The following is a 12,556-nucleotide window of genomic DNA, read 5'->3' on the forward strand; positions in this document are numbered from 1 at the left end:
TCAAAAGAGTGAGTAAACTTATTGTTTTTAGATGGGTTAGTTGACTTTACTTAATAAAATTTAATAAACCCATTGCTTTTAGATTGATTAGTTGACTTTACTTTAAAAAAGTGAGTAAGCCCATTTATTTTAGATTGATTAGTTGACTTTACTCAATAAAAAAGAGTAAACCCATTGCTTTTAGATCGATTAGTTGACTTTACTCAATAAAAGTGATTAATCCCATTGTGTTTAGATAGATTATTTGACTTTATTCAATAAAAGTGAGTAAACCCATTGCTTTTAGATCGATTAGTTGACTTTACTCATAAAAGTGAGTAAACCCATTGCTTTTAGATCGATTATTTGACTTTACTCAATAAAAGTGAGTAAACCTTTGCTTTTAGATAGATTAGTTGACTTTACTCAATAAAAGTGAGTAAACCCATTGCTTTTACATCGATTATTTGACTTTACTTAGTAAAAGTGAGTAAACCCATTGGTTTTAAATCAACTAGTTGACTTAACACAATAAAAGTGAGTAAACCCATTGCTTTAAGATAAATTAGTTGACTTTACTCAATAAAAGTGAGTAAACCCATTGCTTTTAGATTAATTATTTGACTTTACTCAATAAAAGTGAGTAAACCCAATGCTTTTAGATTGATTAGTTGACTTTACTCAATAAAAGTGAGTAAACCCATTGCTTTTAAATCAAGTAGTTGACCTTACTTAAAAAAGTGAGTGAGCTCATTGCTTTTATATCGATTAGTTGACTTTATTCAAAAAAAGTGAGTAAACCCAATGCTTTAAAATTAAGCGAACTATGAAGTCAACCTAACAGTTTTAAGTTACAACTTTTTTTAATAAAGTAACTAATCAATTTTATCTTATGCCAAAAGACAAAAACAAACAAAAAAAACCTTTGAGCATCTTGACAGCAACAGTTAGAGGTTTGTTGGGTTTTTCTTTGTCAATCCCAATAGCTTCAGCCATCACCACCTGCCCAAAGCAGCCCTCTCCCAATGGTTTCCCCAATGTTAACCTGCAACCAAATCACCATTTACACTCAACAAATAAACAAAACAATTCGCTTTATTAAAATTTCTGATGAGCGCTTCAGGTTCATACTTACTTTGTTCGTGGAAACTCCCACTTGGGGTCTGAGGGCAGTTCAAGCTCAGACACATTAGGCAGCATCGGCCCATCGCTGGATGACAGGCGGGCGATCCGGACCAGCGGGGTGTTTGAATTCATGGAAGAGTTGGATTCCAAGGACACCTGCTTGGGTAAAGAATAAAAACAGCATGTTATTGTCCCTGCAAGACAGCAAGACAGAGAGTGCAAGAGCGAGAGAAGGAGAGAGAGAATCAAGATGTCTATTTTAAGAATATCATCAACTCTGAAGTGTTGTGTTGCAGACAGAAACACGGTCTCTGTTCTCGGGAGAAGTGCTCCTGAGAGACAAAGGTTTGTAGCTGTCAGATCTACCTGTAATGGACCACAGATGATTGTGTGTGAAGAAACATTTTCCCTGGTGTCACACACACACATATTTTCTTTCTTTCTTACATTTAACCCATTAATTCTACATAAATAAAATAACTATATATATAAATATATTTGACAGTATCTAGACAGGAAGCAAAGTTGGAATGAGAGAGGAAAGGTCTACGAGATTTGAACTCAGAATGTCTGAAGTGCAGCTGTGTTACATGTTTTTACTTTACAATATTTGTTATAAAAATGATCGGTTCACATATGTTTTTCTTTATTCATGTGTCCTCATATTCTTTAACCAGAAAAAATTGGTTTATTAGCATGTGGTATAGAACAACCAGTCACTCATATTGAGATCCACCAACCGGATCTTACGAGTAAACTATTTTACATATTGTCAGAAAAGTGGCTGATTCGTTCAAAATCATACAATTTAGGTAGTACAAATACGTAGTTTTTTAAAAGGAGGCATGCCACCCATCTCAACCCCCAAACGCAACCGTCATTGGAGGATTTCAATAGACTAAAATGTACAAATGATATTGTTCAAATTTGTACGAATTAGCCACTAAATCAAAAAGTTACGAATTGCCATGAGGTTGGGTTGGTCCATCAACAGCAAAACAAAAAAGAGAGCCAACCCAATCGTATGGAAATTCATAACTTTTTATTTACTGGCGAATTAGTGGCTAAAACAATGAGCAAAACTTTCACTTCATGTCACCTTTAAGCATTCAAAATTTAGTTAAAGGGATAGATAAGGGGTGACACGGTGGCTCAGTGGTTAGCACTGTCACCTCACAGCAAAAGGGTCACTGGTTCGAGTTCTAGTTGGGTCAGTTGGCATTTGTCTGTGGAGTTTGCATAGTCTCTCCGAGTATGGTGGATTTCCTCTGGGTGCTCTGGTTTCCCCCACAGTCCAAACACTAAACTAAATTGGCTGTAGTATATGTGTGTTAATGTGAGACTGAATGGGTGTTTCCCAATACTGGGTTGCAGCTGGAATCCACTTTGTAAAACATATGCTGGATAAGTTGGCGGTTCATTCCGCTGTGGTGACCCTGATAAATAAGGGACTAAGCTGAAGGAAAATTAATGAATGAATTAATGGGATAGTTCACTCAATAAATGACAATTTAGCTATTCACTCTTCTTTGAGTGGTTTCAAACCTTTATGAGTATCTTTATTCCATTGAACATAAAAGAAGATGTTTTGAAGAAAGCTGAAATCCTGTAACCACTAACTTCCATAAACAAATACTATGGAAATCAATGAATCCAGCATTTTTCTAAATATCTTTATTTATTTTAAATAGAAAAAAAAAATCATTAAGATTTGAAACACATAAAAGGTAAGTAAATGATGACAGAATCTTCATTTTGGGTGAACTATCAATTTAAAAGCAATGACATTGTTATAACTAAATCATTGCATATTGAATTTAAGTTGGCTGTCCAACTCTTTTTTTGATTTTAAATATTTAGGTCTAATTTTAGATTCACAATTGGCATTCCAAAAGCATGCCAAGAAGGTTGTTAAAATTGTTACATTTAATCTGGCCACTTCAGGCATATACGACCTTACTTGACTAAAGAAGCAGCAAAACTTTTTATGCACTCCATGATTTTTTCTCATATTACATATTGTCTTACTAGTTGGTCACACACCAGTAAAATCAGTTGAATCACTTTATAAACAGACACTTAAAGTATCCGACCAGAAGACTATTAGGTATCATCATTGTAATATAATACACAAAAATTATTTATTGAGCTTTGAGAATATGAAATATTTGGCTGATGCTTGTATGATTTTTAAAATTTTAAATGGATATGCTCCACCTCCATTATGTGAGTTTGTGACACACAAGAACAATAATGATAGAGCAACATTATCTATCACTAGAGGAGAATGTGCTGTGCAGTTTAGATGTACAACTTGCATGGTTAGTCTTCTCAGTTAGAGTCAATCATTTCTGGAACAAACTTCCTATTGATTTAAAGGGTGTTACAAATTATTTAACATTTAAATACAAGTTAATGAAACGGCTAAAAGCAAATCAGGTTTGTAATCATGAGTAATTCTTTTCTCTAGCTTTTTATGAAATTCTTATAATATGTTTTATCCTTTTGATGTATGTAACTTTACTGTTTGTGGCTAACTCTGGCTTATTAACAGTTTTACTGTTGATTAATGAGCAATGTCCCTGTTAAATAAATAAATTATAAATTGTCCAAGAATCTAAACGCATTGTGTCATGAAATTTGCACACTTGAACCTTATTTTTAGTTCTTTCCAAGCACTGCTATTTCCTTCAGGAAATGCAAATCCATCTAGACTTTGATGACACACTGAGAAAGTATGTCAGCTGCAGGAAGATCAAACTGTCTGACTATGATATCTCAATATTTTCTAAAATCAGAACTAGAGAACTAGCTCACGTTACACACCTACACACTTACTATTTGAAGACAAGAAATAAAAAAACAACACTGCAACATGATTATGTAGCTTGCGCTGATTCCAGTGTGACAATGTCAGACTTTGATTGCTGGAAATAACTTGAGGGGAAAAAGAAGAAGAGATGGAGAGAGAGAGCAACAGAGATCAGAGAGACAGTGCATGTCAGTTGCAGCTGCTGCGATTTAAAATGTTTAAAACAACTGAGAGAGAGCGAGTTTCACCAGGAGAGAAACATGATCAGTCACCAGGAGAGCATGGATATCCCTCTGCCACATGACATACACAGAGAACGTCTTCATACACCTAGCAGCCCAAGTGGCTCCAAACGTTTACTTTTTTTCTGTTCAGCACAAAAGAAGATATTTTGAAGAATGTCATAAACTAAGAGACACTGACTTTATAGTAGGAAATAAAGAAGTCAATATGGAAGTCATAATCTACCAGTTTCCAACATTTTGAAAAATATCTTCTTTTGTGTTCAATAGATGAAAGAAAACTAACAAGTGTGGATCAAGAGAGTAAATAATGACAGCATTTTCTTATGAATTTGTTAACTGTCCCTTTAAACACTGCAAAAAAGGATTTTTTTTTACAGTTTAGTCTTTGTTCCATTTCTAGTCCAAATATTCAAATATTCTTAATTCAAAAAGCATTTTCCAGACAAGCAAAAAATACTGCCATTATTATTGTCAATAATTTTGACATTATTTCTGAAAACAAGACAAAATTTCTTGCTCGTCTAGTAAATGCTTCTTGATTAAATTTTTTTTTAGATACTACGACTTGAAACAAGACAAAAACTTTAAATAAAAAAGCTTTTTTTAATAGGCTCATTTTATAAGTCATCTAGAGGTAAACTCTTAAACTCTTAATTTTTACCAATTTCGATCCATTCAGCTGATTTGGCTTAGCTCAGCATAAATCGTTAAATTGGATATGGCTGAACGGATTAAAAAATGATACAACTCTAATGTTTAACTCTAGGTGATTTGTAAAATGAGCCTATTTGCAAATAAATAAATAAATAAATTAATTAATAAATTAATTAATACATAAATAAATAAATAAATAAATACATACATAAATAAACAGATAAATAAATAAATAAATAGATAGATAGATAAATGAATATATAAATAAATAAATAAATTTATTAATAAATAAATACATAAATTAATAGATAGATAAATAAATAAACACACACACACATAAATAAATAAATAAATAAATAAATAAATAAATAAATAAATAAATAAATAAATAAATAAATAAATAAATAAATAAACGTAGTGCTCCTTTAAGCGTAGTAATTTAGAAAGGAGAGAAAGAGAGTAAGAGAAATAGGTTGATCAAATCTTGTATCTACTTTCTGTTACCTGTCTCTTGAGGGGGAATTTGGACAGTTTTTGAACAGGTGGCGCTGGCAGAGTCTTCTGCGTGTTTATCCGCATACGGCAGAGAATAATGATGACCATGATGAGGATGAAGAGCACGCAACCCGTCACGTAGATGAGGATGTCTGCGTAATCATCCTCTCTCTCCATCTCCACCGCTGATACAGAGCACAAAAGCACAGATCAGACTTCTAGTATCGACAACATGAGTCATACAGTTGAAATTAGAATTATTAGCCCCCTGTTTATTTTTTCCCCAATTTCTGTGTAACAGAGAGAAGATTTATTTTAGTTTTAATAATTCATCTCTAATAACTGATTTATTTTATCTTTGCCATGATGACAGTAAATAATATTTCACTAGATATTTTTAAAGACACTTCTATACAGCCTAACGTGACATATCAAGGCTTAACTAGGTTAATTAGGTTAACTAGGCAGGTTAGGGTAATTAGGCAAGTTATTGTATAATGATGGTTTGTTCTGCAGGCTATCGAAAAAATCTAGCTTAAAAGGGCTAATAATTTTTACCTTAAAATGTTTTTAAAAAAATTTAAAACTGTTTTTACTCTAGCTGAAATAAAACAAATAAGACTTTCTCCAGAAGAAAAATGATATCAGACATACTGTGAAAATTCCCTTGCTCTGTTAAACATCATTTGGGAAATATTTAAAAAAGAAAAAAAAAAATCAAAGGGAGGCTAATAATTCTGACTTCAGCTGTATGTAGCAATCGTGTTAGCACTTAAAACTAAACTAAAATGCCACCATCCGCACTACATAGTAGATGTAAAATAAATAAAAACTGAATTCAGGTTACAGTACTTCCAGTGAGTGTCTTAAAGGGATAGTTCACCCTACAATTTAAATTTTAAGTCTTTCTATTTACTCACACTCATGTGGTTCCAAATCTTTACGAGTTTCTGAATTCTGTTGAACACTAAAGAAGATATTTTGAAGAAAGCTGAAAACCCCTAACCACTGACTTCCAAGGTTTCCAAGTTTGAAGCTTATCCTCAAAAAAAAAAACTTTTGTGATCAACAGAAGAAAGAAAATCCAGCAGGTTTGGATATTTAAAGGGTGAGTAAATTATGACACAATCTAATTTGGGGGTGAACTATTCCTTTAAGTTCATAATCACTGAACCCATAAAATATTTTGAGCTTGTTCACTCTTGACAGTCAAAAATCCATTTGATTGGTTTTGCCATCAAATTAAATGTCCATTTGATTAAATGCCTCTTAATAGCTGAAAGAACACCTCTTTTCTGCCTATTTGTTGTTATGGTATGTATTTATGAACAAGGTATTACACACTAACTACAAACTAACTGGTCGAATACAATCCACATCCCTTTGATTTGTTTGCTTGTGAGCTGTGTAACATGTGTTTGCTCAATCAATAATCCTGTGCAAGTAAGCAATGGTAATATTCATAGAATAGATTTGCAATTTTTCAGAATCAATATTGAATTGACCATCTTAATAATACAGCTTATTAACTTATTAGCCCCCCAAAAACTGGCCACTCATTATAACCTCAAGAGTTTAATTTAAGATTAACCTTAGAAACAAACCTGACTAATGGTCAGATTAAGAAAGTTCACCCAAAACATTCGGTAACAGTTTATTTTGATGGTCCATTGGAGTATTAGTAGACTGTCTGCTTAATTTCTGTTGATGCTGCTCCTTCAACAGACATTTAACTGACTATAAGAAACTTTGCAAGAACATCTCAACTTACACTAACCCTAACCCCAACATAACAATCTACTTATAAATATCTATAGATAAATAAATATATAGATAAAAAGATAAATAAATAGATAGATAAATAAATAAATAAATAAATAAATAAATAAATAAATAAATAAATACTAATAATGAGCAATAGTTGGCATGTAGATGCAATGTAACCTAAATTCAACAAACGGACCATCAAAATAAACCGTGACCAAAAAATTTTATTCTGTCAACATTTAATCAATAGCTAACAGTTACCAACATTCTTCAAAATATATTCCTTAAAGTGACTCATTAGATATTGTTCTCTATTTAAAGTCTGTAGTAAATTACAGCCACCTTTAAAACTAATTAGCATGCTATCGCACCCCCTTGCAGATACAAACATCCCATAATGCCCCTCTTTCCAGGAGGCTTATTTGGCACTTGTGTGATGAGCCCCTCAGATTGAGTTCAGTGGCTCTACACGAGACCAGCGATTTTAATTACAGCAGCAGAACGGAGAGCAGGATAACAGGATGAGCGCAGGGGATGTAAGAATTAATGAATCGGGCCTCCCAGATACTGGGACTCTATGCCATCAAGTAAATACTCCAGCAAACATGACAAGCACTTCCATCACGAGCGCATGTGTTATCATGTGGAAACAGTCGATGAGGAAAACCCATCATCCATTTTTTTTCTTTGTCGCATTTAAATCTAAGAACAATTATAAAACTACTAGGCTGTTTTTCAGAGGATTTTAGTCAGAGTGACATATTTAATTCGACGTGACTAAAAAGGAACAGCTGTCTACGCTCCCTTTCCAATTCCAATTTCCAGGCTCAGGTTACTGATCCAATACCTGGGTGAATATCTGTATATACAACTAGCATTTTATGAGTTAATGGAATTGTTTCATTTTATGGTGCGCTTCAGACTTATCCCTTCATAAAATATGAAATACTTAGGGCCCTATCATATACCTGTCGCAATAAGACGCAAGACGTGTATGGAGTAATATGACCAGCGCAACAGTAAGTTTCATGTTTCGCACCACGTTGTTTAAATAGCAAATTTATTTGTGCCACTTTGTGGACTCATGGGCGTGCTGGTCTACAAAGGAGATGTGTTAAGGCGCTTTGTTGGCGCATTGCTATTTTGAGAAATATAGCTTTTTTCAGTTTGTTCATGACAATTTGCATTAGTATAACATTATTATTAGTAGTAGTAGTATTTATTATATGCATTTTTATATTCTTTAATAAAAAAAAGTTTAGATTTGTCCACCTGTCAGGTTTGGGAGACATATGCATCATCATATGGGGCAATAGGAAGTGTGTTTGGATATAACTCTATATAACTCAGTTTTTTTGACCACACTTTTTTTTATTATTGTTCATTTATTCGTTTGCTGGAAATTAGAACTGCATTTAGAAATAGTTTTGAAACTAATCTTTGCGCTTAACAAACTAAATTAAAATGTTGGCTAATTGATGTCTTCAGTGGAGTGAGTTTCCACCGTTTCCTTACTTCAAGAAAGTAAAGGAGTAAAGAGTAAAAGTAAAGTAAAGAGAAAGTAAAGAAGCTGAATTGAGGAGGCTCGTTCTTTATCCTCACTGCAAATGGTCTGTTTAACTGTTATTGTCTGTAACTCGCTATTGAAGCATTCAGTTTTTCCACTTACAAAGTCTGCTATGTAAATAGCAAATGCGCCATGGCGTGATGCAACTGACTATTAAAGAGAATGGGAGAGGAGGCTCTGATTGGTTTAATGCACGTTATGCTCAAAACACACCCATAACTTATTAAGAGAATAAGCACAACCCTGTTAATATTTATGCCATCCCTTAAAACTTTTATTACGATATTTGGGACACAGTGGGTCACCATTTTACTGGCTGATTAACTGCGGAAATGCTTTTCTTACTTAAGAGTTTTTGTCTTGTTTCTAGTCCAAATATCTTAAAATTTTTAAATCAAGGAGTGTTTTCAAGACACACACTAAAATTTGTCTTGTTTTCAGAAATAATATGTCAAAATTATCAGAATTTTTACTTAAAACAAGCTTAATTATCTGCCAATGGGGTAAGCAAAATAATCTATCAAAATTTTTAGTAGTTTTGATTTAATTACGGAATACTACCTAAAACCAGACAGCACATTTTCATTTCATTTCACTGTTTTAAAAAGTGGCAACACAGCATAACTTCCTGCTTTTGGTTTTTAAGCAGCAAAGAAGAATTGATTTCTTTGCAATGTTAAGAAAAGCTAGCAAGGATAACTATGTGTCTTGTTTATGGTAACGGATCGGTTTGTTGCTTCGAGTACTTGCTGATTCCGATTCCAGGATATTTTGTGGTATCGGTGGCATTTCTGATACTAGTATTGGAATCAGAACAACCCTAGTCATATAACATTACAAACATTTAAAAAACATTACATGCAAACACAACTGGGAAAACAGGAAGCACTGAGACTTAGAAGAAACCCCAGAAAGCGAACCTATACCTGGTAAGACTGTAAGCCAAGCAGAGTGATGGTTATAGCCAATCGAGTTCCCTGCCAGACAAGTGTATTGCCCCGCATCCTCAAAAGACACATTGGTCAGGTAGAGAATCTCCAGCTCTTTATCCGTAGTATTAATCCCAGCAGTCTGGAAAAAGTAGAGATAGAGAGAAGGAGAGATGGAAAAAAAGACTTAAACCACAACCCTTGAGAAAAAGCATAGCACCCATCACCAGAAGGAAGTTCTGAACAAGAGAAGATCAGTTAACCCATCACCAGTAACCCAGAAATACCATCATTCTGCTCATAAGTGGATGACCTAGAATGCAAAGTGAAACTCTAGTGGGAAATTGAACGCCCCGTCAGCAAAAGCAGGTCACATTAGTTCTCATCCAGAGCCCCGGTTTGAAGAATATATTTAAGCTTAATTTAACCCCTCGCTTGGAAATAAAATAGATACCTATTTATGCATTAGCATGTGTCTTAACATTCAAGAGAGCATGTGAGTGAGAAAATCAATGAGAATGTGTGTGTGTGTGTGTGTGTGTGTGTGTGTGTGTGTGTGTGTGTGTGTCTCGGGTGCTATTAAACACACTCTGCTGCATTGATTGGTAAGAAGAGCAAGAAGAAGCGATCACTTAAATGAAACAGACTGGCCGCAAACAACAAGCCCTTAAATGGAGTCACCTTATTTATTGTGCGAGAGGAGCAGTGAGAGACAGAGAGAGTTCAGGGGAGTTGAACTCTACGCCACCAAAGGTCTTGATTGACAGCGCTGTTTTTAGGAGGGAGATTTACCTGGCTGGGACACCGTGAGCCAGAATGAATTCTCTGACATGCCTAAAAAGTTGTGGGCTCTGCACCAGTACTGGCCTGCATCTTTTTCTGATACATTATACACAGTCAGCGTATCTTGGGCCTCTTTTACATTACTGACAAAACTCTGCAGAAACACATACACATACAGTACTTAATCAGAGGTGAGCACGTTCACACATGAACACACACTTAATGATTTAAAGCACTCCCACACAGCTTGTTCTTCCACTTTTTTAAGATACTGTTATACTTGAGGCCAAATTTATAAAACAGTTGCGTCAATCTGACATTTCAGTGCCAAAAACCTGTATTCAAGGCCCTGTTTGAAGGATTTAGGATGTTTTTGATGATCTGATCACAAGTAGATGATAGTAAATATTGATATAAATGGCATCTGAGAAATTTTGACCTAGGGCTATGCGATAAATCGAAATTGAATCACAATCGCAGTTTGAAACGTTGCAATTAGTTAATTGCAAGAGGCTGCAAAAAAATTAATAAATAAATTTAGCAGATTAAAATTTTTTAAAATCCATTTTAGGGTCAAACTTATTAGCCCCTTTAAGCTATATTTAGTCTACAAACCATCGTTAACCTAATTAACCTAGTTAAGTCTTTAAATGTCACTTTAAGCTGTATTGAAGTGTCTTGAAAAATATCAAAAAAAATATCCAGTAAAACATTATTTACTGTCATCATGGCAAAGATAAAATAAATCAGTTATTAAAAATGAGTTATTAAAACAATTATGTTCAGAAATTTGTGGAAAAAATCTTCTCTCCGTTAACGATTGAATCTTGTATCACGACGTCCATTTGTCCTTTACGACTCCCCACGACATCCTACGTCAAGGAAATCATGCCGAAATCGTGTGATCTGACCGGGGCTTTATAACTAGCCAATTTAATGAGCACACTTTTGTTCTGCCCAATCAGAATTACGCAACTAAACTATGCCCACAATTAAAAAAAGAAAAAACAAACAGAAAAACACTGACAAGTGGGATTATAGCGCTCTGCTGCTTTAAGCATCAATAAACAAATTAATATCAAAGAAAAACAGCATTTGGAATATGGGAATGTTTTGGTTTCAAAGTCAGAGACACTGTACAAAAACAGGTAATTTTTTAGAGCTGTCGCAGAATTGTTGCCACGGCTTACAGATTATTGAGCTGAAGCTTGAATTCAATTTAAATTAGCTGAAAGCTTGAATTAAATTGTAAATCAAATCGCAATCGTAATATGTCAAAAAAAAAATCGCAATTAGATATCTTCCCCAAATCGCACAGCCCTATTTTGACCAATTCCAAATGTTGTCGAAATCATTCATCAGCCAGATTGATTTTGTAGTATAGATATGCATGTTGTTGAATGCATTCAAATTGCCCATAAAGGCCTGTTAACCACCTTCGGATAATTGATTAACGTCTTGAAGCTTGGACTAAATCGTAAATCAAATTGCAATCGCAATATTTGTAACAACAACAACAACAACAACAACAACAACAACAACAACAACAACAACAACAACAACAACAACAACAACAACAAAAAAACGCAATTCTCCAAATTGCACAGCCGTATTTTGACGACTTCCAAATGTTGTCAAAAACAAATTAATCGGTCAGATTGCTTTTGTAGTATAGGCATGCATGTTCTTGAATGCATTTAAATATCCTATAAAGGTCTGTTAACCACCTTCAGATAATTGTTTAACGTCTTGAAGGTTGAATTAAATCATAATTTAATCGCAATCGTAATATCTGTCAAAAAATCGCAATAAGATATTTTCCCCAAATCGCACAGCCCTATTTTGACCACTTCCAAATGTTGTCAAAAACACATTCATCAGTCAGATTGCTTTTGCTGTATAGACATGCATGTTGTTGAATGCATTCAAATAGACTGTAAAGGCCTGTTAACCACCTTCTGACATAACAGTTTAATGTTATGGGTTACTGTATGTTCTTGAAGTGCATAATTGGTGAGGAATTTAAACTTTGCTATCTGAAATAGTATGCTTGGTTTGAAAGTGAAAGAACGCTTGGGTTTTTTTTTTTATAACAGTTTTGCTTTCCTTGAAAATCAAGCCCATAACACAGTGTCATGCAATACGCTACAACAGTACTGGAGCAATAGGAAAGTTCAGTGGGCCCATTTTATAGCTCTTC

The 12,556-nt window shown here is 34.1% G+C and overlaps 1 protein-coding gene across 11 annotated transcripts in view; it reads right to left on the reverse strand.

The window, feature by feature from the left end:
- The window catches only part of fgfr3 (fibroblast growth factor receptor 3), an 84,770-nt gene that overhangs the window by 16,181 nt on the left and 56,033 nt on the right, over nucleotides 1-12,556 (reverse strand). For 4 of the 11 annotated variants that reach the window (XM_056470762.1, XM_056470761.1, XM_056470752.1 and 1 more), the window contains exons 8-11: nucleotides 9,571-9,715; nucleotides 5,313-5,495; nucleotides 1,115-1,259; nucleotides 903-1,024 (exon numbers count right to left, since the gene is read on the reverse strand). In XM_056470762.1, the coding sequence (XP_056326737.1) occupies nucleotides 903-1,024; nucleotides 1,115-1,259; nucleotides 5,313-5,495; nucleotides 9,571-9,715 (595 nt within the window). Of the gene's footprint in view, nucleotides 1-902; nucleotides 1,025-1,114; nucleotides 1,264-5,312; nucleotides 5,496-9,570; nucleotides 9,716-10,365; nucleotides 10,511-12,556 lie in introns of all 11 variants that reach the window. The other 7 variants (XM_056470763.1, XM_056470758.1, XM_056470757.1 and 4 more) reach the window with 3 other exon arrangements.

The sequence above is a fragment of the Danio aesculapii genome, chromosome 13 (genome assembly GCF_903798145.1).
Source record: "Danio aesculapii chromosome 13, fDanAes4.1, whole genome shotgun sequence".
NCBI classification, from domain to species: Eukaryota; Metazoa; Chordata; class Actinopteri; order Cypriniformes; family Danionidae; genus Danio; species Danio aesculapii.